Here is a 26,208-nt window from a genome sequence, read left to right as displayed (position 1 = left end):
GGGGGTATAGCTCAGTGGTAGAGCATTTGACTGCAGATCAAGAGGTCCCCGGTTCAAATCCGGGTGCCCCCTTGGCGTTCGTAAGTTTTTAGTGTTTTGGTCTCCGGAGGTCTCCTAAAGAGTTTCTGCACAGATGGAACGGGAGGGAGTCTCGGGCCCTGCCACCATCTTTTCTTTTGCAGGCGAGTGAGGATGGATCCTAGCCCCTGCCAGTGGCTCAGCCTGCGTGTGCATCCCAGGGTGGAATGCAGTACGAGTGAGGGCTAGGAGCTCAGGGCTGACCCTTGGAACACGGTGCGGGTGGCTCAACCTCGCAATGGCAGGGCGGAGGCGGGCGCACCCCCAGGTCAGCCTGGCCAGTGACCCCGACGGCTCTTTCATGGCGGGAGGGAGGCTGAGTTTCTAAGGGCTGGGCTGGAGAAGACAGACCGTGAGAAGCCGCGTGAGCATGTGCGAGGGAGAAAGAAGCTCCCAGACGTGGCAAGGGGGCTTCTGCAAGGCAGGAGAGTAGGACACCCCCGAAGTGAAATATTCCTAGAGACGCCTTCCACACCCCACGAATATATTTTCTTACACCGCCAGTGGGAATCTTCAGCTCAGAGCTTCAGGAAACAACCCCTGCTTCCAAGTGAGTCATTTTTCTGGGAGTTGTATTTTTTCCATTTCTTGTAAACGTCTTACCCCATTTCCACTTCTCTTCGGGAACTCCACACGGCGCCTGCGCAGCAATAGCACTAAGAGACAACCTGCGCTTACTTACCGGCAGAGGGGGTATAGCTCAGTGGTAGAGCATTTGACTGCAGATCAAGAGGTCCCCGGTTCAAATCCGGGTGCCCCCTCTTTGACCTTTTCGAGATACTAAAGTTTTTGTCCCGGGTGTTTTTGTCCCGGGTGTTGATTTTTCCTGAGCTGTTTGCTTTTTCTCCTACTGGCAGACGAGGAGCAGTGAGGGACTGCAAGGAACTGGGGATTCAACAGCACTGGCTCTCAAAATGTGGTCCTGGGATTACCTGGGTACGCTCTGCCCTCATCCCAGACCTAGTGAATTAGAAACTTGAGGGTGGAGTCCAGAAATCTGTGTTTTCATATACGCTCGCCATTGCTTGAGTCCAGGAGTTGGAAGCTGCAGTGAGCTATGATCGCAGCACTGCACTCCAGCCTAGGCAACGTTCGAGAACCTGTCTCAAAAAACAAACAAAATAAACACACACACACACACACACACACACACACACACACACACACCCTCCAGGTGATTACGATCTCAAAGTCTAGAGCCTTACATTAAAATTTACACATTTGCTTTTACTATATCCAAGTTTATGTTTCAGCCTGAGCTCTTCTTGTAAGACAGACCACGAGGTACCCCAGATGGAGGAATGTGCAAAGACGCTGGGGCTGGAACTGGAATCCGTCCCGGGACCTCTCACCTTGACCTCAGGGAAGGCAGGAGGTCGGAGACAGGGGGTGGGCAGGCCCGGGAAAGAGGAAACCCACAGGACTAGAGGGTTGTGGCTCGTCACGTGGCCACTTGAGGGCAGCAAGAAGCCGCAGCTGGAGGCAGTTGCCTATCTGATCCTGTTTGAGAGTCCGCCAAATTGGGATTTAAATTAGACATCAAGAAGAATTTACAGACCGGCCTTGCCTTGTTCCATGGTAAGCGGACACTGGGTTTAGGGCTGGAGGAGGTAGTCTCTGGGAGTCTGGGCCCGGCGGAAGGAGTAAGAGATTAGAGAGCCTTTAGTTGTTCCCTTTCTTAGGTCTTTTTTTTTTTTTTTTTTCTTAACCTCAGTGCCACGGAATCTACCTCTTCATCCCACAGTGTACCTTCTCCTGTCCCCACCTGTATCCCTCCTCCTGGAAAGTTTCTCCAATGGCGCTCAGCGTTCACACCCTTCCTCTCTGCCGTTTTCTAGTCCCTAGGCCCCTGCCCACTAGAAGCCAGGGTGCCCCCTCACCCCGTCTCCCACTCTCCAGCGCCCCAGCTCCTTGCCGTCACAAGAACCAAGTAGGTCAGGGGAGGAAAGAGGCACCTCCGTGTCCTGACCTGATTCCTTGCCGTCTATTAAATATCCTACATTACGGGTATTTTTATTCTGTCCTGGAAGAAAAAATAAAAAGATGATCTGTCCCCAGAGCCTGTGAGAAGGTGGTGTCAGGTGGGGTGAGCCGTTTCCTCGTCTGGGGCTGGCTCTGAAGATTGATTGGGTCTGGCCCTGAGCAGGCCTGAAGGCCCCAGAGAGGCGGGAGGCCTGAGTTACCTACTCGTGGGGAGGGGTCCAGGCTGTTGCAGAGTAGGGGGTAGCCAGGCCCCCTCCACTCTCATGTCTGCCAGGCTTGGGGGGCAAATCGGTGCTGGAAATGGGGGGATGGAGGGATAAGGTGGAGTCATGGGAGGGGGGTGGGATTCAGGTCCCTCTTGGGGAGAAAAGCTGGGGGTCTTTGCTGCAGGAGATTCCTGGGGGTGGGGGCGGGAGGACAAAGCATCAGAGACGCACAGAATTCCGAAGAACAGCTCAGAAAGTCGCAGAGCTTGGAGGAGCTGGGGGCGGGGGACAGGCAGGGGCCCGTGGCCCACGGAGGGGGCGCCTGTCCCTTCCAGGGGTCAGTCCCTCGGGCCTTCTCTCTGCAACTTTCCCGGCGGAACGGAGGAGGGAAAGGGAGCCAGGAACTCAGTGAGGCGCGCGGGGCGGCTGATGCTTCTAGGGGTTCTCTCAGCCCGAGGGGCTCCCGCCCTGTCTCCTACTCTGCACCCCTTGCCTTTGGAGCGGCTGCAGGAGCTCTAGGGGAGCGCTCCGGGAGGGCTGAGGGCAGGCGCCGGGAGAGCCCCCAACGACGCAGCGCCCCCCGCCCCGCCCCCTGCCCCAGCTCCCCACCCCTCCACCGACCCAGCGGCACCCCCCCTCCCCGCCTGCTCCTGGAGGCCACAGCCTCCCGCTCCGCTCGCTCTCTCGCCGCTCCTGCCGGCTGGCCCGGCCCCGCGCTCCGCTGTCTCCTCACCGCCCGCGCCTCCGCCAGCCCCGGGGACCGCGCGGCCGGAGCCGGAGCCAGAGCCCCCTCCCTCGTCAGGGCCGGGGCAGCGAGCAGGCCGGGGGCAGGTCCGGGCACCCACCATGCGGGGCGAGCTCTGGCTCCTGGTGCTGGTGTTCAGGGAGGCTGCCCGGGCGCTGAGCCCCCAGCCCGGAGCAGGTAGGACTGGCCGGAGCCGGCCTGGGTGGGCCGGGGGCGGGGAGGGGCGGGCAGGCAGGTGAGGGCAAGGGCAGGTGTGGACTGCCTGGCGATGTCCGCGAGGGGAGCATTGTCCGCAGGAGACCAGGAGCGCTGTGGGCTGTGGGCAGGTGGATAGGGACCCCACTTTCCCAAACACATAGGCTGTGTGAGTGACGGTGGAGACACCGATGCCCGGACCTCTCCTACACAGGGACCGTAGGAGAGGGGGCTCTGTGTGGCGATGGGCTCTTAAAGGGGACAGCTGGAGAGTCATCAGGACCCCTGATCACCCCAGGCAAGGCTGAATTCTGATGAGACGGGAGCCTGGGAGGCCCCTGCCCCAGCCATGCCTTCTTTTCCTCTTCTCTGCCACACCCCCGACCCCAAAGCTGACCCAGGCTAGGGATAGGTGGGAGCAGCCAGGGGAATGGTGGAGACACAGCGTCTCTCCCTGGGAAGGCAGCAGCCCTTCGGTCACCTTCTCTTACCTATTTGGTGTCAGTAGAGAGGCAATGGGCCCAGGAAGAAGCAACTTGCTGCTCCTGCACACGCAGCCTCAAGGGTCCCCCTCCTCACACCTGCTCCCATTTGCCCTGGCAGCCTTTGGCTTTCAGCTACTCTGGCTCTAGATGGGGCACTGGGGTAGGGGGTGGAGGGAGGCGTCCCATTCTGCACACTCCCTTCCCCCTACCAGTTCTCCAAACTCATCTCTCCCACCTGGAAGTCCTTTCTGAGATCTACCTGGAATCCCTCATGGTATAAAAGGAAGACTCATTTTCATAGTCTCCCTTCTCTCCTATGCACCTAGACTTTCTCTGGGGTTGGGGAGATGGGTAATTTGCAGCCTGGTCCCTCAACAGAGATGATTAAGAAGACAGAGACCTGTGCATCATTGGCATGGGTGCCCATCAGGTGGGGTGAGGGAGGGCTGTTGAGGTGAGTGCTGTGGTTGACCTGCTGTGTCTCAGGGGTGTGCTGGCACCAGGCACAGTGGCAGTGGCAATGTTCTTCACTTTAATGGTCCCAGTATGTAGGTGAGACAGACTTGGGTCCCTGTTGAGAAGAACAGTATGTGGGGGTGGGAAGGGAAGGAGACTGACAGTGGGAGGTGTGGGCAGAGGGCAGTGGAGCTGATGTGTCGAGAGACTGCTGGTAAGAACCACCAGTTTTCAGGGAGACCACACAGAGGGTGACCAGAGACGTGGCTTCTAGTCCTGCCATCTCACTTGCTGTGTGACTTTAGGCAAGTTACTTTCCCTCTCTGGACCTATTTTTGCATTTATAAAGTGAGGCTGTTGGCAAAATCTTTGACTCTTGTGTGTGGAATAATGAAGGATCTTTTGTAATTGCCTTTCCTTTTCATATTTGTTAGGATCTTTTTTTTTTTTTTTTTTTTTATTTTTTTTTGAGACGGAGTCTTGCTCTGTCGCCCAGGCTGGAGTGCAGTGGCGCGATCTCGGCTCACTGCAAGCTCCGCCTCCCGGGTTCACGCCATTCTCCTGCCTCAGCCTCCTGAGTAGCTGGGACTACAGGCGCCCGCCACCGCGCCCGGCTAATTTTTTGTATTTTTAGTAGAGACGGGGTTTCACCGTGGTCTCGATCTCCTGACCTTGTGATCCGCCCGCCTCGGCCTCCCAAAGTGCTGGGATTACAGGCGTGAGCCACCGCGCCCGGCCCAATATTTGTTAGGATCTTTATGGGTAACTGATACTTTTAAAAAATCAAGGTAAACAGGACAGAGTTGGATATGTGATGAATAATTTCTGGACTCCTTTCAATCCCCAACCTGGTGTGATCTTCTGAACTCTGGGTGTCACGGAGTTTATGAGGGGAGGCTCTGAACCTTTGGCTGGGTAGGGTGGACCATGGAGAGGGCCGGGGAAGGGGGAATTGGGAGGTAACAAGGATGGGCTGGGAGATAGTAGCCAGATCCGGGCCTGGCTGAAGGCTGCCCTTTCAGAGTAGGGTTGGGGTAGTAGACAGATGAGGAGACCAAGAAGAGTGGGGCCGGCAGAGACTTGAATCACTTTTCTATTTAGAGGCCACCCTGTCTTCTTGGCTTTGACAGAGATTGAGCCAGGAGAAATGCACTTTTTCTGTAGCAGGAGGGATTGAGGTTAGACTTTAGGAATCTGTAAGAAGGCAGAGGCAGCAGCTGTTGCTGCTGTCCAGTGCCCTTTTCACAGGTCAGGCTGGATTTCACAGGCAGGAGGATGTATGAGGAGGAAGCAGGCGTCTGGGGAGGCCAGATGTAGGAGAAGGACATTCTGGGGGAGAGTTGCTGAGGAGGGGCAGCCTGACCTGATTGATGGTGGAGTCCTTGTGACCAGTGGAAGGGCAGCCAGGAGCAGGACCTGAAGAGATGCTGGCATCCAGCCCCAAGACTCTGGGTTCGCTGGGCTGGTGGGGGGCCTTGGGAAGTAGCTGAGATCTCCCCTCGCTCCTCATGGACAGGCTTGTTTGCCAGAGCCTTGAAACCTCGTCTATCATCAGAACAGCAGCAGCAGAGAGATGACTGGACCAAAGATACAGTCAGACAGCAGGGGAGACCAGGCTGACAGACAGGAGGATGGCCTTGGGGTGCACAGCAGGGGCCAGGGGAACCGACAGTCTGGTCAGATGGAACCAGAGATGCGTATGACAGACAAAGAAGAGGCAGCGAGAGTTGGTATCCTGGCCTGGGAGTCCTGCAGGAGGCCAGGCTCAGTACCAACCACTGGTCACCCTGACAGCTTCCTGCTTTCTCTGAGGAAGGTTTCCCCATCTATGAAATGGGGGCTTGCACCAGGCATGGTGGCTCATGCTTGTCATCCTAACACTTTGGAAGGCTGAGGTGGGAGGATAGCTTTAGACCAGGAGTTTGAGACCAGCTTGGACAAAATAGTAAGACCCCATCTCTATAAATGATTTAGGCCAGGCAGGGTGGCTCACGCCTGTAATCCCAGCACTTTGGGAGGCCAAGGCGGGCGGATCACCTGAGGTCAGGAGTTTGAGATCAGCCTGGCTAACATGGTGAAACCCCGTCTCTACTAAAAACACAAAAATTAGCCGGGCGTGGTGGTGCATACCTATAATCTCAGCTACTCAGGAAGCTGAGGCAGGAGAATAGCTTGAACCAGTGAGGCAGAGGTTGCAGTGAGCCAAGATCGCACCACTGCACTCCAGCCTGGGCAACAGAACGAGACTCTGTTAAAAAAAAAAAATTAAAATTAAAATTAAAAATTAGCTGGGCATGGCGGTGTGCACCTGTAGTCCCAGGTACTCAGGAGGCTGAGGCAGGAGGCTCGTTTGAGCCCAGAAACTGGAGGCTGCAGTGAGCTATGATCATGCCACATAGTGAGGGCAGCATAGCAAGGTCCCATCCTTTTTTAAAAAAAGGAGGGAAGGAGGTTGGACTAGATTGTCTCTAGGGCTCCAACAACCTGAAACTAAAATGTGAACTTACTGTGGTCCGGCAGCCCCTCCCTCATCCCACCATCTTCTTTAGCTCTCCCCAGATCCACTCCTTAACCCACTCCAGCTGCTGGTCCCCAACGATTGACAGGCTTCTTCTCATTCAGGTCTTAACCAGCTCAAGGGGACCCTCCTCAGAGAGGCCCACCTCATGGCTCTGTGTAGAGTAGTAACAACTCCAATCCTTTCCTGTGTCTGATTTTCTTCATAGCCCTTTCCAAATGATTCATTTTGTATGTATCCATGAAGAAAACTAGACTCTTCCTGGGAACAGGGCTTGTGTCCTCCCAGCATGCAGCACAGTGCCTGGGACTCAATAAAAGTGTATTGAATGAATGAGTGAGTGAGTGAGTGAGTATATCAGAAGTGGCACAGACCCCAGACTCTCCCCTCAAGGGACACACAGAGAGAGCTGAACTCTTCTTGCTGGCCCTCCCTTCCCCTCCCCTCCCCTCCCCTCCCCTCACCTCCCGTCCCTCCCTCTTCCCTTCTGCTACCTGGTGGTACCTCCCTGAACTTCCTTTTACTCCCTTCCTCTCCCCAGGTGAGGGTCCTCAGTGGGCCCCTTTCTGCCAGAGGAAATGGAGAGGGTATGGTTAGGCGCTTTGTAAGTTGGAGGTAGGATTTCATTTTAGGGTTTGGAGACTTCCCTGGCCCCTCCGAAAGCTGGTCCTGTGACCCTAACCGGTGTGTTGCCCAAGGTCCAGCAAGTTGACACACCAACACCACGGGTGCAGTAGCGAAAGAGTTTCATCATCGTGGGGAAGCGTTTGGGGCTAGGGGTTTTGTGGGGTTTGGGGTGGGGTGGCCAAGGTGTGGGAATTGTTAATTGGTTGAAGAGTGCATGCAGAAATAAAGAAACTGCATTCTCATGTTGAATCGGTTCCTCTCTGAGGGTCTTCAAATTGGCCCTTCTGCTGGAATTCAGGATCTTAATCCTTGTTCGTTTGTTTGTTTTCTTTTCTGAGACAGGGTCTCACTCTGTTGTTCAGGCTGGAGTGCAGTGGTGTGATCATAGCTCACTGCTGCCTCAACCTCCTGGGCTCAAGTGATCCTCCTGCCTCTGCTTCCTGAGTAGCTGGGACTGCAGGCATGCACCACCCCACCTGGTTAATTTTTTTAAATTAAAAAAAAAAAAATTGCCGGGCGCGGTGGCTCAAGCCTGTAATCCCAGCACTTTGGGAGGCCGAGACGGGTGGATCACGAGGTCAGGAGATCGAGATCATCCTGGCTAACACGGTGAAACCCCGTCTCTACTAAAAAATACAAAAAACTAGCCGGGCGATGTGGCGGACACCTGTAGTCCCAGCTACTCGGGAGGCTGAGGCAGGAGAATGGCGTGAACCCAGGAGGCGGAGCTTGCAGTGAGCTGAGATCCGGCCACTGCACTCCAGCCTGGGCGACAGAGCGAGACTCCGTCTCAAAAAAAAAAAAAAAAAAAAATTTATTATAAAAGAGACAAGGTCTTGCCATGTTGCCCAGGCTGATCTCAAACTCCTGGGCTCAGGTAATCCTCCTGTCTTGGCCTTCCAAAGTGCTGGGACTATAGGCATGAGCCACCACATCCAGCCTTTAAAAAAATTTTTAGTAGAGATGGGGTCTTGCTATGTTGTCCAGTCTGGTCTCGAACTCCTGGACTCAAGTGATCCTCCCACCTCAGCCTTCCAAAGTGTTAGGATTATAGGCATGAGCCACTGCACCTGGCCTTAAACAATTCTTAAATAAAAGCTGGCCAGGCATGGTGGCTTACGCCTATAATCCCAGCACTTTGGGAGGCCAAGGCAGGAGCATCATTTGAGGTCAGGAGTTTAAGACTAGCCTGGCCAACATGGTGAAACCCCCATCTCTACTAAAAATATAAAAATTAGTCAGGTGTGGTGGCACACTCCTGTAGTCCCAGCTACTTGGGAAGCTGAGGCAGGAGAATTGCTTGAACCCAGGAGGTGGAGGTTGCAGAGAGCTGAGATTACACCACTGTACTCCATCCAGCCTGGGTGACAGAGTGAGATTCCCTCTCAAAAAAAAAAAAANGCTGAGGCAGGAGAATCGCTTGAACCTGGGATGGGGAGGTTGCAGTGAGCTGAGATCCCCCCACTGCACTTCGGCCGGGGCAAAAAAGGGAGACCCTGCCAAAAAAAAAAAAAAAAAAAAAAAAAGCCGGGTGCGGTGGCTCACGCCTGTCATCCCAGCACTTTGGGAGGCCGAGGTGGGTGGATCACCTGAGGTCGGGAGTTCAAGACCAGCCTGACCAACATGGAGAAACCCCGTCTCTACTTAAAAGAATACAAAAATTAGCCAGGCATGGTGGTGCATGCCTGTAATCCCAGCTACTCGAGAGGCTGAGGCAGGAGAATCACTTCAACCCGGGAGGCGGAGGTTGCGGTGAGCTGAGATCGCGCCGTTGCACTCCAGCCTGGGCAAAAAGAGCGAAACTCCGTTTCAAAAAAAAAAAAAAAAAAAAAAAGGAATGGGTCACAGTGTGGCCTGATTAATGCTTAATTACTCCTATACATCTGCCCAGAACCCGGCATGTAATTCTTGTTAACCCTGTGAGGACGGTTTCAGTCCTCCTGTGAAAGCCAGGGAAGGCGGGGGGACTTTGCTGGGTGCTCTGTGTATATTATTTTGTGTATTAAGAGTCAAACCTACCAAGTTTATGTTTTATCAGCCCCATCTCACAGATGAGGCAACTGAGTCTTAGTGTATGTAATTTGTCCAATGCCATAGTCGGTAGGTGGCAGATTCAGGGTTCCACCTATAGTTTGATTCCAAACCTGTGTTGTTTTACTGCTCTGATATTACAGTGAAGTTCCAAGGGAAGGGTGTTTTCAGTTCTGTGTATCTCAGGTACTCAGGGCATTTAAACATGCTCACCTTCCTCCTTCCCTCCCTTCCCCTCTTATCTCTTCTCCCCTTTTTCTCAGCCCAAGGGACAGGGTTAGCCAGGGACAGGTGAGCTGGAAGTCGGAGAGAGATGGAATCAAGTTCACCCTCGAGGTGGCTTGTCCTGGCTTCAGTGGGGGAGACTAACCCACTGGGGCATTAAGGGTGTAGGCTGACCCAGGATAGAGGCTGTGGTGACCTGAACTATGCGGTGGCCCAGGGCTGGGATGCCAAGCTTGGGTGCTGGGTGAGATAAGGATGGCTTGGCCCAGGCTCTGGGACTGCACAACCTGGCCTCTTGAAGTCAGCCCCATTCCCCCTTGCCCTGAAATGGGACCAGTGCCAGCTGAGGGGGATTGGGACGCTACTGCTGGGCTGTACCCTATATGCTGGGGCACACAGTCTCCCAGGGAAGCTCTCGGGTTCAGGCCCAATGGCAGCCGAAGCAGGGCCTGCCAAGAGCCCAGCCCACATGCCAGCCCCACCCCGGGGCTGCCCCTGCACCCTGGGAAACAGTGGGGATTGTCGGTCACTTTTTACTGCACTTTCTGTGGTTCTGAGCAGCCTCTGGAGCCAGCCTGCCTGAGTTCAGATCCTGCCATGGACTGGTTCTGTGACCTTGGGAGGTTCGGTAACGTCTTTGTGCCTCAGTTTCTCCATTTGTAAAATGGATTTTAAACTAGTAACTATTTCATGGGATTATTGTGGGGATTAAGGGGATTAATGTGTTTAAAGCCCCTGGAATAGTGCTAGCACAGAGCAGCGTTCTCTGAAAGTCAGCTATCATTTTCATTACTACTGTGATTATTAGGGCATCCCACCGGACTGCACACTGCTTGGGGCCATGAGTGGGGGAAGAAATGAATGAACAGCTTGTGTTCTGGAAGCTCCTTGGCAACACATACAGGCGGGTGCTCTCACACGTGTAGGTGTGGAACGAGTCCAGGGAAAATGAAGCTCTCTTCAGTGGAAGGCAGGTGGGGTGAGGAGTGGCTGAGGGTTGGGTGGGTATCCACCCTGTGTGTGAGCACACACAGGAAGGCCGAGGCTTTCAGGCGAGTCTTCGTGGGCACGTGCACAGGCACGTGGGCCCCTGCACATACACGTGAGCAACCAGCTGTGTTGGCTTCTGTCATGAGTTGTGGGGATGACATCCTGTCCCAGGCAACAGTGGAGGAAGGGTGGCCAGGAAACAGATGTGGTATGGGTTGGAAGAGTAAGATTCAGGGCTAGGCCAGGGTAGGCCAGGGTCGTGCTCAAGCTCCCTCTCCATCCCTCGCCCTGCCCTCTTTCATGGACTCTGCCTCTTACCCTGGCCTGAGCCCTCTATAAAACCTCATTTGTTTCTCACTTGATGCTCATGGCAGCCTGTACTGTGGGCATGATCGTGAAACCCATTTTAGTCACTAGGGAGCTGAGGCTTAGAGAGGAAGACTGATGGGGCCAAGGTCCCACAGTTTATGAGTGGCAAGACTGGGTGGTGAGGTCAACCCAGTGTCTCTTCCCTGGCCACCCTCAGCTAGGCCCCCTCCCTGTCCTTCCCCGTGCTGCAGGCCTCCACCATCTGGCCTCCTGTCTCGGCTCCAGGTTTGTGAATCCTGAAGATCCCCAACACTCCTCTGTGGGCCGCTGAGTCCCCTGCACTTGTTCATTACCCACTCTATCCTGTTCTGGCTCCTGCCCAGGCCCCAGGGCTGCTTGCAGGAAGACCTGGGGAGCTGGGCAGAGCAGCCCAGCACAAACAGCTCTGTCTCCAGAAGCAACTGTGGGCCCCACCCAAGAGAGACCAGACAGCCCTGGCTTGCGCCTGGGCAGCGGGCAGGCTGCCTTCCCAGCCCTGGACTCAGGTCAATCTGTGGGCAGCCAGAGGGCATCTTGGGGAAGGGGTCTGGGGACTGTCCTCCTCCCCACGTTCTCCAGGAGCATCTGGTTGCTATTAGGGGCAGAGAAGTGAGAGGGGGCCGGCAAGGGTCCAGTAGGCGCCAGCAGCCAAGAATGACTTAATTGGATACAATGTCTAATGACAAAGCAGAGCCCCACAGTAGAGTTCTGGCCTCAGCCCCAGGCCTGGGCCTGGCCAAGCCTGGTCTCAACCTCTGTCCTTGCTGGCTCCCAGGAGCTACCCTATGCATTGCGTCCTCAATTCTGCAGTGATGGAGCACCTGCTGTTTGCTGGACATGCCAAATTTGAAGAAGGTTGAGAGAATCCTGGGGGAACTCAAATCTGCCAGGGAGATAGGCACATAGTCGCACACGTAGGTGCTGTAAGAGTGGGAGAGCCACATCCAGGAGCTCTGGGGAGTGAGGTGAAGGAAGGCAGAGGTTGAGACAGGTATCTGACACAGGGTGGGCCTGAAATGGATGAGGGTCACAGGTGGGAATGTCAGATCTACCTGTCTGGTGGTCTGTTCTCATATATACATCCATAGTAGGTATGACCATTAGGATGGCAATAGAAGGCACAGCTTTGGGGACATAAATCTTTTTGAAATGGAAAAGGATGGTTTGTGTTATTTATTTATTTTGAGATGAAGTTTCGCTTTTTTGCCCAGGCTGGAGTGCAATGGCGCAATCTTGGCTCACTGCAACCTCCGCCTCCCGGGTTCAAGCAGTTCTCCTGCCTCAGCCTCCCGAGTAGCTGGGATTATAGGTGCCTGCCATCACACCCGGCTAATTTTTGTATTTTTAGTAGAGATGGGGTTTTGCCATGTTGGCCAGGCTGGTCTCGAACTCCTGACCTCAGGTGATCCACTCACCTCAGCCTCTCGAAGTGCTAGGATTATAGACGTGAGCCACCGCGCCAGGCCTTTTGTTAGAACTAATTTAACAGACCTGGTGCAGTGGCTCATGCTTATAATCCCACCACTTTGGGAGGCCAAGGTGGGAGGACCGCTTGAGCCCAGGAGTTCAAGGCCAGTGCGGGCAACATGGTGAAACCCAGCCTCTACAAAAAATACAAAATAAAATAATAATAATTAACCGGGTGTAGTGGCACGCAACTGTAGTTCCAGCTACTCAGCCCAGGCCCCAGGGCTGCTTGCAGGAAGACCTGGGGAGCTGGGCAGACCAGCCCAGCACAAACAGCTCTGTCTCCAGAAGCAACTGTGGGCCCCACCCAAGAGAAACCAGAGGATTCTGGACCAGAGGAGAGGTGGGAGGATTGCTTGAGCCTAAGAGGTCGAGGCTACAGTGAGCTGTGATTGTGCCACTGCACTCCAGTCTGCGTACTAGAGTGAGACCCTGTCTCAAAAAAATCATGAATTTAACAACCTAGAGGGAACTGGAGAGGAGATCATGGAACCTAGGAATGGCTGCAAAATGGCCTGTGTGTAGTCACTTTCCAATCCTGTGCCCATGGCAGACATTGCTAATTGATCTTGACGGTCTTTCCTGCTAAACACAAGAGGAGCCTTTGCAGTCTCAATTAGAGTGCCTCTGGCGGTCACGAATGGATTGCAGATGGCATGTGATATGAAACCTATTTGTCATCCTAGACAGTGTCTAGGTAGTGATAGGAGTAAAACAGTGTTCTCAATGGGGCAAGGGAGGGGTAGTTTTGTTCCCCAGGGGATATTTGGCAATGTTTGGGGACATTTTTCATTGTCACAGCCTGGGATGGGGAGGGCCGTGGTGCTATTGGCATTTAGTGAGCAGGGGCCAAGGCTGCTGCTAAACATCTTACAGAGCACTGGACAGCTCCCGCATAACAATGAATTATCCAGTCCAACCAACAATCCAATTTAAAAACAGGCAAAAGACTTAAATAGACATTTCTTCAAAGAAGATATACAAATGGCCCACAAGCATATGAAAAGATGCTCAGCATTGCTAATCATTAGGGAAATGCCAGTTTATAAAAACAACGAGACACAACCTCATACCTGTTAGGATGGCTACTATAAAAAACCCGGAAAATAACAAGTATTGGCAAGAATGTTGAGAGATTGGAACCCGTGTGCACAGTTGGTGGGAATGTAAAATGGTCCAGCCACCCACTTTACATGGAAAACAGTATGGTGATTCTTCAAAAAATTAGAAATAGAATTACCATATGATCCAGCAATTCCACTTCTAGGTATATACCCAAAAGAATTGAAGGCCAGGTCTCAAAGAGATATTTGTACACCCATGTTTGTAGCAGCATTGTTCACAATAGCTAAAATGTGGAAGCAAAACAGACATCCAACTGATAGTTGCGTGGGTAAGCAAAAGGCGGTATATCCACACGATGGAATATTATTCAGCCTTCAAAAGGAAGTCAATTCTGCCATATGCTACGACATGAATTAACCTTGAATTTATTATGCTAAGTGAAATAAGCCAATCACAAAAAGACAAATATAGTATGATTCCATTTATATGAGATACTTAGAGTGGTCAAAATCATAGATACAGGCTGGGTGTTGTGGCTCATATCTGTAATCCCAGCACCTTGGGAGCCAAGGAGAGAAAATTGATTGAGACCAGGAATTCAAGACCAACCATCCTGAACAACATAGTGAGACCCTGTCTCTATAAAAAGTAAAAAGATTAGCTGGGCATGGTGGCGCATGCCTATAGTCCCAGCTACTTGGGAGGCTGAGGTGGGAGGATCGCATGAGCCCAACAGTTGGAGGCTGCAGTGATCGAACCACTAGACTCCAGCCTGGGTGACAGAGCAAGGCCCCATCTCTTAAATAAAATGAAATAAAATAAAATAAAAAACAGGGGTGAATAGGGAGTTATTATTTAACAGGTGCAGAATTTTAGTTTTACAAGGTGAAAAGAGTTACGCAGATGGATGGTGGTGATGGTCATACAACATTAGGAATGTATTTAATGCCACTGAATTGTACACTTGGAAATGGTTAGATGGCAAATTTTGTTATGTGTATTTTGCCACAATAAAAAAAAGTGGAAAAAGGAATTATCCAGTCCAAATGTCAATAGTACCGAGGTTGAGAAGCCCTGAACGAAAAGAACTGCTCTCTGGCTTCTAGTCCGCTGACCCCACTGGGAAATGGGATTATGTGCCATTTCTGGCAGAGAAATAAGAAACTGGTTTGGAAGGTTCCACGGCAATGGTTCTCACCCTTGTCTGCAGAGTTAAGTCCAAGGCTTCTCGAAATCTTCCCTGAAGATCTTTTAAGAAATCAAATGGCCCTGGCTACACCAAAGACCAGTTATGAGAGATATCTGGGGTGGGACCCAGACATCAGGAACTTTTGAAGCGGCCCTGGTGACTCCAGTGTGTAGCTGAGGTTGAGAATGATCAACCTTTGGAGGCAGATCAGCTTGGGTTTGAAACTTATCTCCATGCCTAACCCACTGTGTGACTTTTAACCTCTGAGCCTCTGATTTCTGTCTGCAAAATGGAGAGTATCCTATCTACTGCAGAGAGCTGGCGTGAGGATTAATAGGATGTGTGCGAAGTGCTTGGCCTGGAGCTGGGCACGCGACTCTCAGTACACATTGGGTGTCTCCTGTCCTGGTAGTCAAGTGTCTGCAAAGTCTACAATGGCATGGTCTTGGGGCCCTTGCAGAATAACTGGGCTGGATTCCCCTCCTGGATCTTCATTCTGGACTGCTGGCACTCAGGTTTCTGTCCCCTTCTCCCAGGTCACGATGAGGGCCCAGGCTCTGGATGGGCTGCCAAGGGGATCGTACGGGGCTGGAACCGGAGAGCCCGAGAGAGCCCTGGGCAGGTGTCAGAGCCGGACAGGACCCAGCTGAGCCAGGACCTGGGTGGGGGCACCCTGGCCATGGACACGCTGCCAGATAACAGGACCAGGGTGGTGGTGAGTGCTGGAGGAACATGGAGGGGGAGCGAAGTGGGGGTGGGGGAGGTCTCACCAGCTGCCCCAGGTGCGCTTGTCCTACATGCAAATCACATATCATTTGTGGTTGGCCCTGGAGATCAGGGTGGAGAGAAGAATCCCAGGGGAGGGGATGGAAGCAGAGCCCAGAACGGATCATAAAGTCACAGCATCTCAGTGTTTCATAGGCTGCCTACTCCCTCCTGGCCCCAGAGACATCAAGTGGATTGTACCAGGATGCACAGCCTGGCCACAGCATTCCTGACACCGGACTCTCCCATGACTTAGGGAAGAAAAAGCTGACGGTGGCATTATGAGTCACATCTCAGCTGCCAGATGGGGCCCTTCCCCACCCCATTTCTGCCCCATCTACAGACCGGGGCGCAAGAGGATTAATGGCTGCTTAGCCTAAGGGCTGGGCACTCAGCAGGGGGCTGAGTAGAGAAAGCAATTAGGGTGCAGCTCCTGGAGACAGCCTCCTCAGCCTGGGGCAGTTCTGGGGTGCTGGCGCAGGGAGGCGAGGCCTGGAGGAAGTGCTCTCCCTTCAGGTTTCTAGGAGGCTCTTGGAAGCCTCAGTGTGTCTGTGGGTGAATCCGTTAATATAATCGTGTGTTTCTGGGAATGGGTGTGTGTGTCATGGACGCTGGGTTCGCACCTGTGTCACATGATTTGGTGTATTATGTGTGTGTACCTGTCTGTCATTGTGGGCTGTTTGTGGGTGTTTGTGATGAGCATGTGTGAGTGGGAGTGCGAGTGTGCCTGTGGCGGTGTGTGTAGGTGCCTGTGGTGGTGTGTGTAGGTGCCTGTGGCTGTGTGTAGGTGCCTGTGGCGGTGTGTGTAGGTGCCTGTGGTGGTGTGTGTAGGTGCCTGCGGCGGTGTGTGTAGGTGCCTGCGGCTGTGTGTGAGTGTGCCTGTGGTGGTGTGTGTAGGTGCCTGCGGCTGTGTGAGTGTGCCTGTGGCTGTGTGTGAGTGTGCCTGCGGCGGTGTGTGTAGGTGCCTGCGGCTGTGTGTGAGTGTGCCTGCGGCGGTGTGTGTAGGTGCCTGCGGCTGTGTGTGAGTGTGCCTGTGGCTGTGTGTGAGTGTGCCTGTGGTGGTGTGTGTAGGTGCCTGAGGCTGTGTGTGTAGGTGCCTGCGGCGGTGTGTGTAGGTGCCTGTGGCTGTGTGTGAGTGTGCCTGCGGCGGTGTGTGTAGGTGCCTGCGGCTGTGTGTGAATGTGCCTGCGGCGGTGTGTGTAGGTGCCTGCGGCGGTGTGTGTACGTGCCTGCGGCGGTGTGTGTAGGTGCCTGCGGCTGTGTGTGTACGTGCCTGCGGCGGTGTGTGTAGGTGCCTGCGGCGGTGTGTGTAGGTGCCTGCGGCTGTGTGTGTAGGTGCCTGCGGCAGTGTGTGTAGGTGCCTGCGGCTGGGAGTGATGAGGGTGGATTCTTAGGACTCAAGAAACAACAAGAGGACCTGCTTCTCAATATAGATTTCTTTATTTTATATTTGAATAACTATTTTCTTAAATAAGTATGTGCAGATAGAAAAAAAAGGTTAAATAGTGCTAAAATCATAAAACAAAACAGCAGTCCTGCCTCTCCTCTCCTCTGGGGTCTGCCCCTCCCCTTTCTCAGAAGGCTCTGCCTGCCTGGGCTGTTTCTTCTGGAGTTTACTTCCGTATTTCGAAGGGTTTTGCTTATACTGTACTGCTACCTGTCTGTGCACCGGTTTTAGGCGTACCTATTCATGGCCTGCTGCGTCTCAGGGAGATTTGGCTTTTGTATACTCCCGCTGAGCAACCTTTCACCCTGCCGCCCAATCTTCCTGTTCAATCCGTGTACTCGGTTGTGGATTGTCACAATCATGTATATAGTGTTCACTTCTAATCCAGGCAGGGTTATATCATTATTTCTTTTCTTGTATGATTTTGGCTCTTCCTGGATCCTGGCCCCCTCTCCTGCCCTTGCTTACTTAGTTTTCTGTGCCTACCATAGCTACATTTTCCTACACATCCCCTGGCCTCAAATGTAATTTTCATTGTAGGCTGGGCATGGTGGCCCACACCTAAAATCCCAGCACTTTGGGAGGCTAAGACGGGTGGATCGCTTGAGCTCAGGAGTTCCAGAATAGCCTAAGCAACATAGTGAGACCCACATCTCTAAAAAATTAAAACAAAAATTATCTGGGTGTGGTGGCTTGCCCCTATAGTCCCAGCTACTTGGGAGGCTGAGGCTGGAGGATTGCTTGAGGCTGGGCGGTCAAGGCTGTGTTGAGCTGTGACCTCACCAGCCTGGGCAAAAGAAGACTCTATCTCTGAAAAAAAACAAAAGAAAGAAAAAAGATAATTTCAGGGTGGTCAAGCCTGTCAGTTCCTTTATGCCCCCAAGAAACTTCTCTCCTGTCCTGCACTCCAATCCCGTCTGGCCACTCGCCTGCTGGTACCATGGGTGCCATCCTGGGGCCTCCCTTTCCCTTCATCCTGGGAACCCCTTTGTCTCCCTCCTGTGTTGGATCCCCTGTTCCCTTGACCCTGTGTCTTCTCTTTCCTGCTTCATCCTCTTGTTTGTTTAGCTTCCTGGGAAAGGTTGCACAGAGGGAAAAATTCCCTTGAGAACGTACATGTCTGAAAATGCCTTTATTCTGTCCTTTCATTTGATTGGTGGTTTGGCTGAATATAGAATTCTGGATTGAAAATACTTTACTTTTTCTTTTTTTTGAGACAGAGTCTCACTCTGTGGCCGAGGCTGGAGTGCAGTGGCGAGATCTTGGCTCATTGCAACCTCCTCCTCCTCCTGGGTTCAAGCGATTCTCCTACCTCAGCCTCCTGAGTAACTGGGATTACAGATGTGTGCCACCATGCCCGGCTAATTTTTTGTATTTTTAGTAGAGATGGGGTTTCACCATGTTGGCCAGACTGGTCTCGGACTCCTGACCTCAAGTGATCTGCTAGCCTCGGCCTCCCAAAGTGCTGGGATTACAAGTGTAAGCCACCACGCCGGGCCTTGAGAATAATTTTCTTTCAGAAGTTTGGAGGCATCTCTCCGTTGTCTTCTGGCTTCTGATGTCACTGTTCAGAGGCTTGGTGTGATTCTTATTTTTGACCTTTGTATATGTCTGTTTTCCCCTGACTTCTGGAAGCTCTCGGGGTGCTCCCTGGAACCCCAGCATTCTGAAATTGCAGTGACATGCCCTTCTCTGGCTGTTTTTGTTTGCCATGCTGGATGTTGGGGGACTGTTTCAATCAAGAGACTTAATATTTGTCAGTTCTGGAAAGTGTTTTTGCTTTATTTCTTTCAGATTTCTCCTTTCTACAATTCCTCATGGTTAGATGTCCGTTTCTGGAATTGATCCTTAAATTTTTTCTTCTCTCTTCTGTTGTGCATCTCTTTTGCATTTTTTGTTGTTTATTTGTTAGTTTGCTTGTTGTTCTTCTTTCTGGAGGATTTTCTCAATCTTATTTTCATAATGTCACTGATTTTTTTCTCTACTATCATATTGTTAATTTCTTATAAGTACCGCACGCTAACCGATTGCGCCACTGGAGCCACTATATTGTTAATTTCTAAGTGCTCTTTTTTATTTTCAGATTTATTTTTCTTTAACAAAAAAGCATCCTGTTCTTGTTTTGTGGATATAATATCTTTTCTCTCTGAGGATATTAGAACAATTTTGAGATTCCCCCCCCCCCCACCCCGCTCTCTGCATTGTTCCTGTTACTGTTTTTTCCTTGTATTTCAGGCTCTGAAATGGTTTGGAACCATGACTAAACCTGTATTTCTTTAAAATTTTGGGCCAGGCATGGTGGCTCATGCCTGTAATCCCAGCACTTTGGGAGGCTCGAGGTGGGAGGATCCCTTGAGGCTAGGAGTTGGAGACCAGCCTGGGCAACATAGTGAGACCTTGCCTCTATAAAAAACATAATAAACTTTTGATATTGTGTTCATCGAAATATTAATTTTTTGTATTCATTTTGATTTTTTAAAATATTGCATTGAAGTATTCTCTATCTCGATTCCTGAGTTTTGGTGCCATCTTAGATGTTGTACCTGTGGTAGGTGCCTCCTCACCTCACCCTAGTTTGGGCTTCTAGTTTGAGGCAGAACTTCAGGGGACATGGCATCACTCCCTTCCCAATCTGCCCCGTCTCCTTGATCCTGCAGACCAGGGAGCGGGACTACCGTGGTGAGATGGTGGAGTGGAAGGCCAGAGTAGGAGAGGCCCCTGATTAAGGAGACACCTGGCAGCTCATCCCTAACCCCACAGCTTTATTGGGCCATTGGTTGAATAACTGATAACCTGCTCAGGACCAGACACACAGGTCAGAAGGGTTATGTCCCAGTCTGCACAAAGAGGACCTTTCAGAAAAGAGCCATGGAGACTCAGATTTCTGGAAGCAATTGTCTGTGGGCGTTCAGAAAGGACAGTGGGGTTCATTAAGAGCCAGTATGGATTCAATAACACCAGAGCTTAAAAAACAACACCACAAATTCTCAGGCTCCACCCAGATGGTTCAGAAACACTGGAGCAATGGATTTTGGGAATTTGTTGTTGTTGTTGTTATTGTTTTAAGTTCCCTATGTGTTCCTGGCAAAGTTGCAGAGATTTAAAAATGTGATTTTGATGGTCATATAGGTGTGGGAACTTTTTTTTTTTTTTGAGATGGAGTGTTGCTCAGTTGCCCAGGCTCGAGTGCAGTGGTGTGATCTCGGCTTACTGAAGCCTCCAGCTCCGAGGTTCAAGTCTTTCTCCTGCCTCAGCCTCCCAAGTAGCTGGGATTATAGGCGCACTATCACACCTGGCTAATTTTTGTATTTTTAGTAGAGATGGGATTTCACCATGTTGGCCAGGCTGGTCTCAAACTCCTGACCTCAGGTGATCCACCCTCCTCAGCCTCCCAAATTACTGGGATTACAGGCGTGAACCTCCGCGCCTGGCCAGGAACTTCCGATCTATAAGATTTCAAACCAATTTTATAATTGGTGACCTGCTCGACTGTCAGAACATGAGGCTTCCACCATCTCGGGGGTTTCGTGATCCCTTCTGCAGCTGCACATCAAGGGTCCACACAGGAGCAAGGTCACCTGGAAGGAGGTCCCTCTGACAGCTATAGGGCTTGTCCCCGGCTCTGCCAAAAGACAGGAGGATCAGGCTTTAAGGGGTAACTTACCTGGAGAGTGCAGACGTCAGGTCAGGAACCCGAAGGCCTCATGGGCAGGCTGGAATGACATCCGCCTCAGAACAGATGAAACTACTGGGATAAATATAAATCCTGGCACTTACGCTTAGAATGAGTTGGGAGATGTGGTTTAGCAGCAGCTCACGAGGAAAAGATTTGGGGATCCCCACTTCTTGTGGGCTAGGATGAGTCAGGCGCATAAAGTGGCTGCCAAGACTGGAGGTGGGAAAGCCAGCTGCATGATGGAAACCTGGGGACTGGGGCTGGGGCTCTGGGGGTCCTGCGGGCTATTTCTTGGGCCTGATTGCCATTGAGGGGCTCGTGCTCCCCTTTCAGGTGTTTATCCAGACACAAGAGGAGTCCAGGGGAGGGCAGCTGGGATGGTGAAGAGACTTGCACTCTTGTTCCTGGAGGAATGGTAGACGGCATTTGGGGTATTTAGCCTGGTATAGAGAAGGTTCTAGATGTAGTTGTTTTCTTTCTTTCTCTTTCTTTCTTTCTTTCTCTTTCTTTCTTTCTTTTCTTTTCTTTTCTTTTCTTTCTTTCTTTCTCTCTCTCTTTCTTTCTTTCTTTCTTTCTGTCTCTCTCTCTCTCTCTTTCTCTCTCTCTCTCTTTCTTTCTTTCTTTCCTTTCTCTCTTTCTCTCTTTCTCTCTTTCTTTCTTAGAGACAGAGTCTTGCTCTGTGGCCTAGTCTGGAATGTGATGGCACGATCTCAGCTCACTGCAACCTCTGCCTCCCAGATTCTAGCAATTCTCCTGCCTCAGCCTCCTGAATAGCTTGGACTACAGGCCCATGCTGCCAAGCCCGGCTAATTTTTTTGTATTTTAGTAGAGACGGGCTTTCACCGTGTTGCCCAGGCTGGTCTTGAACTCCTGAGCTCAGGCAATCTGCCCGCCTCGGCCTCCCAAAGTGCTAGGATTACAGACGTGAGCCACTGCGCCCGGCCGATGTGGTTGTTTTCCAGCAGCAGCAGGGCTGTGACTGGGGCACAGGGGATAGACTTTATTTTTCTCCATATTACTTATTACCTCCTGCATCAAATTATCTGTGTATCAGCCAGGCACAGTGGCTCATGCCTGTAACCCCAGCACTTCAGGAAGCTGAGGCAGGAGGCTCGCTCAAGGCCAGGAGTTTAAGACCAGCCTGGGCAACACAGTGAGACCCCCATCTCCACAAAAAATCCATTTTAAAAAAGTTAGCTAGGTATGGTGGTGCACACCTGTAGTCTTAGCTACTTGGGATGCTGAGGCTGTAGGATCACGTGAGCCCAGGTATTGGAGGCTGCAGTGAGCCACGGTCGTGCCACAGCACTCCAGCCTGGGCAGCAGAGCAAGACCCAGCCTCAAAAAAATAGAAAAGAATGATCCATGTATCGGTGTCTGTGGCCTAGCTTCCCCCTGGAATGTAAGCACAGAAGAGCCGGGACTGTTTGATGATTCTGTCGTCAGTGCCTGGTCTATGACAAGCACTCCTATGAATGAACAAAGGAAGTAGGGTTTTCCCTATCCTAGTCTCCAAAAACAGGGTTGTAGAAGGGAAGAGTTGTGTCTGGTGTGATTGTCCCTGGTGTGAGTCATTGGACACAGGAGCCTCTAAAGACCCCAGCTCTGCTAACTGTTGGATTCCCACACACATGAGAGAATGTCAGTGCTTACACACACCGGGGTGTCTGCACACGCCCGAGACTCAGGTGGTTCCAGACCCAAACTCTACCCTGCCCTGGTCCTGTTAGGCCTTGTTCTGGGCGCTGTTCACCTGAGGATGCTGATGATACACCCAGCAGCCAGACCTCAAACGCCCCTTCCCACTCTCTGCCCACCCCCAAACTGGAGAATGGGTGACCCTGACTGGGAGTCCGGCACAGGCGTCCAGAGACACCTGTTTCTCCCGCGCCTCTGACAGCTCCGCGTCACTGTGGCCTAAGGAAGTCTCATCTAGATGATGGGCTGGCGGCACAGGGTGGGCAAGATAAGAGGAGAGTGGCGGGGAGGGGCTGTTTCAGCAAGTTTGATTTGGTCTGTCTCACAGAGTTTTCTTGGGTTTCAACAGGAAAACGCTTCCTCTGTTCATCCAGTATCACAGCCGGGTTTGGCCAACAGCAACCAGGCTCTGGGATCCTCTGCTTTGGGGCCATATCAAGGGACTGAGGGCTGGCAGGTGGGCTGCCATGCCTTTTGACTCCCCCTACACCAACCCCAGTGCCCCGTCACCTTCCTCCATCGTTCCTCAGTAACCCTCCTGGCTGCGGGCCTCCCCTCTGGCTCAGCCCCCTTGACTCAGCTCCTCCATCCAGCCCCTCTGCCCAGCCGCCTCTGTTCAGCCCTGTCTGCCCAGTGCCTCTGCCAGACCCCCCTGCCAGGCCATCTCACCACAGTGCTCCCTCCAATTCAGAACCTCTTGCTCTGGAGGCCTCGAGGCATCTAGCCTGCACTCCCGGTCCCAGGGTGAGCTGGCAGCTCTGAGGACCCTGCTCAGAACCATCTCCTCCTTAAAATGCATTCCCACACCCACTCTACCACCACATCGCAGTGGAAACAGGACTCTTGTCCGGACTCAAGATTTCCAGAGATTTTCCACCAACACCAATTCTGAGGCCCTGGGGACACTGGGCGTTTCGGGGGTGGGAGCAGGGTAACTGGGGAAGCCATAGTGCTGAGTCAAGAGATCCTGGGATGTGCTGAGTCAGAGACCCTGGGATGTGCCACAATTTATTCTCAAAGAGGCTGGAAAGGGGAGGCCTTGGCAAAGGTTCTCTTCCTCTGAGGATTTCAAAATTGTACTCCAAGGTTTACTTGGTTCCATGGTTCAGGTTTAGAGCCAGAGTTTGGGGGAAATCAAGCATAAGAACATTTAGATTTGAGGCGGTGCCCCTCCCTCTCACCCCCCTTACTGCCCAATCTTCCCCATGGCCCAGCGCCCCTGAATTCCTCTCTCTTCTCTGGCTCAAGCAAAACCGTCTGGCTTGTACATCACCACAGCAGGCCCCAGGGATGCGAGGGAGCCCGTGCCAGGGCAGGGAGCCCGTGTCAGGGCAGGGACCCCGTGCCAGGGCAGGGACCCCGTGCCAGGGCAGGGACCCGTCATCCAAGACAGTCGGGCAGGGAGAGTGCAAGACCTGCCTGGCTTCTACAACCTTCCAAAGGAGAGAGCTCCCGAAAGAAGGTTTTCAGAGCGCAGGGCCTTAGGAGACGGGACAGCCAGCCAGACTCCTCGCACAAAGCACAGGGGGCAAGCAGTGCTCCTCCAAGAACCCAGCCCTCCCAGGGTGCTCAAGGGAATGAGGTAAGGAGGCCAATCCAGGAAGATTCTGGGAGCAGAGTTGGGGGGTGGGTGGAGGGAGGGGAAAGTTAGGAGCCAAGTTTTGAAGAGAGAGAAGATAAAGACTGGCTGGGCGCGGTGGCTCAGGCCTGTAATCTCAGCACTTTGGGAGGCTGAGGAGGGCATGTCACTTGAGGTCAGGAGTTTGAGACCAGCCTGGCCAACATAGTGAAACCCCGTCTCTACTAAAAATACAAAAATTAGCTGGGTGTGGTGGTGCGCGCCTGTAATCTTAGTTACTCGGAAGCTGAAGCAGGAGAATTACTTGAACCTGGTGGTGGAGGTTGCAGTGAGCCAAGATCGTGCCACTGCACTCCAGCCTGGGCGACAGAGCGAGATTCTGTCGCCTAAAATAAAAAAAAGAAAAAAAAAAAAAAGAAAAGAAAAAGAGAGAAGAGATTTTGTGAGAAAAAAGCGAGTCCAGGGAGGCAGGAGGTGGAGTGCGGATGTCATCTCCAGTGCTGTGCAGGAGCCCAGCAGTCCTGGCCCTCGATCTTGGTCCTGACGCAGACCAGCTGCATAGCCTTGGGCCGGACACTTAACCCCTCAGTTAATGAACCTGACATTTAGAGCCCCTCCAAGCCTTTGCTAGCTTCACATTTCCCAAATGGGTGGTAAATACCAATCTCACAGAGTTGATTTAAGCGCAGAATGTGAGGCCGTGATGGCCCCTGTCCTGGTGGTCTCCCCTCCGCTTCGGGTCACAACGTTGTACCCGGTTACTCAGCCCCAGGTGGTTTTCTCCCGGTCCGGTTCCTCTTGCAGACCATTTTCCTTTCTCCTTGGGCAGGGTGGTGTGTTGGTTGGTTGGCTACTTTCTTTTTTTCTTTTTAGTTGAGGTGAAATTCACATAATATAAAATTAACCATTTTAGGCTGGGCGCAGTCGCTCATGCCTGTAATCCTAGCACTTTGGGAGGCCGAGTTGGGTGGATCATTTGAGGTCAGGAATTCGAGACCAACCTGGCCAATGTGGTGAAACCCCGTCTCTACTAAAATAATACAAAATTAGCCAGGCATGGTGGCATGCTTGTAATCCCAGCTGCTTGGGAGGCTGAGGCAGGAGAATTGGTTGAACCCGGAGGCAGAGGTTGCAGTGAGCTGGGATCACGCCACTGCACTCCAGCCTGGGTGACAGAGCGAGACTCTGTCTCAAAAATAAAATAAAATAAATAAACCATTTTAAAGTGAACAATTCAGTGGCATTTAATACATCAGCAATGTTATGCAACCAATCCCCCATCCAGTTCCAAAACGTTTTCTGTTTTGTTTTTGTTCTTGAGACAGGGTCTTGCTCTGTTGCCCAGGTTAGAATGCAGTGGTGGGATCATGGCTCACTGCTGCCTCGACCTCCTGGGCTCAAGGGATCCTCCCACCTCAGCCTCCCAAGTAACTGGGACTATAGGCACACGCCACGACAACAGGCTAATTTTTAAATTTTTTGTAGAGACAAGATCTCACTATGTTGTCCAGGGGGGTCTTGAACTCCTGGACACAAGTGATCCTCCCACCTAGGCCTCCCTAAGTGCTGGGATTACAGGCATGAGCCACTGTGCCTGGTCCCAAAACATTTTCATTACCCAAAAGGAAACGTTTTACCCATTAAGCAGTTGCTCCCTGTTCCCTCCTCCACCCCAACCCCTGGCAACCACCAATCTGTGTTTTATTTCTATGAAGTTACCCATTCTGGCTATTTCATATAAATGGAATCATATAATATGTGATGTTTTATGTCTGGTTTCTTTCACTTAGCATAAAATTTTCAAGGTTTATCCATTTTATGGCTGAATAATATTCAATCATATCAATGTACCATAATTTGTTTATCCATTTGTTTATTGATGGACATTTAGGCTGTTTCCACCTTTTGGCTATTATGAATAGTGCTGCTGTGAACATGTGTAAATGTATTTGAATTTCTTTCTTTCTTTCTTTCTTTCTTTCTTTCTTTCTTTCTTTCTTTCTTCTTTCTCCTTCCTTCCTTCCTTTCTCTCTCTTTCTTTCTTTCTCTTTCTTTCTTCCTTCCTTCCTTCCTTCCTTCCTTCCTTCCTTCCTTCCTTCCTTCCTTCCTTCCTTCCTTCCTTCCTTCCTTCCTTTTCTTTCCTTCCTTCCTTCCTTCCTTCCTTTTTCTTTCTTTCAATCTTTCCTTTTTTTTTTTTTTCCAGAGTCAGCCTCCCAAGTAGCTGGGACTACAGGTGCTCTCCACCACACCCAGCTAATTTTTTGTATTTTTAGTAGAGACGGTGTTTCACCATGTCAGCCAGGATGGTCTCGATCTCCTGACCTCGTGATTCGCCCACCTCGGCCTCCCAAATTGCTGGGATTACAGGTGTGAGCCACCATGCCCAGCCTCTTTTTTTTTTTTTTTTTTTTTTTTTTTTTTAAAAAAGGGGTCCC

General features: G+C 51.8%; 1 protein-coding gene and 2 non-coding genes across 4 annotated transcripts in view; all 3 read left to right on the top strand.

Annotated features, from left to right (window-relative positions):
- Positions 1-72, top strand: TRNAC-GCA. Its single transcript has one exon. It is a non-coding gene; the product is annotated as a tRNA-Cys (tRNA).
- A 695-nt stretch (positions 73-767) lies between these two features.
- On the top strand, positions 768-839 carry TRNAC-GCA. Its single transcript has one exon. It is a non-coding gene; the product is annotated as a tRNA-Cys (tRNA).
- Positions 840-1,860: 1,021 nt separating this feature from the next.
- The window catches only part of PLXDC1 (plexin domain containing 1), an 87,013-nt gene continuing 62,665 nt past the window's right edge, over positions 1,861-26,208 (top strand). Inside the window, exons 1-2 of one of the 2 annotated variants that reach the window (XM_025363654.1) lie at positions 2,892-3,189; positions 15,145-15,323. In XM_025363654.1, coding sequence (XP_025219439.1) covers positions 3,114-3,189; positions 15,145-15,323 — 255 coding nt within the window. In that variant the 5' untranslated portion in view covers positions 2,892-3,113. Of the gene's footprint in view, positions 2,009-2,891; positions 3,190-15,144; positions 15,324-26,208 lie in introns of those variants that run through there. The other variant, XM_025363655.1, reaches the window with a different exon arrangement.

Source organism: Theropithecus gelada, chromosome 16 (assembly GCF_003255815.1).
Source record: "Theropithecus gelada isolate Dixy chromosome 16, Tgel_1.0, whole genome shotgun sequence".
In the NCBI taxonomy this organism is placed as follows: Eukaryota; Metazoa; Chordata; class Mammalia; order Primates; family Cercopithecidae; genus Theropithecus; species Theropithecus gelada.
Note: the sequence above shows the minus strand (reverse complement) of the source record. Positions and strands in the feature narration are given on the sequence as shown.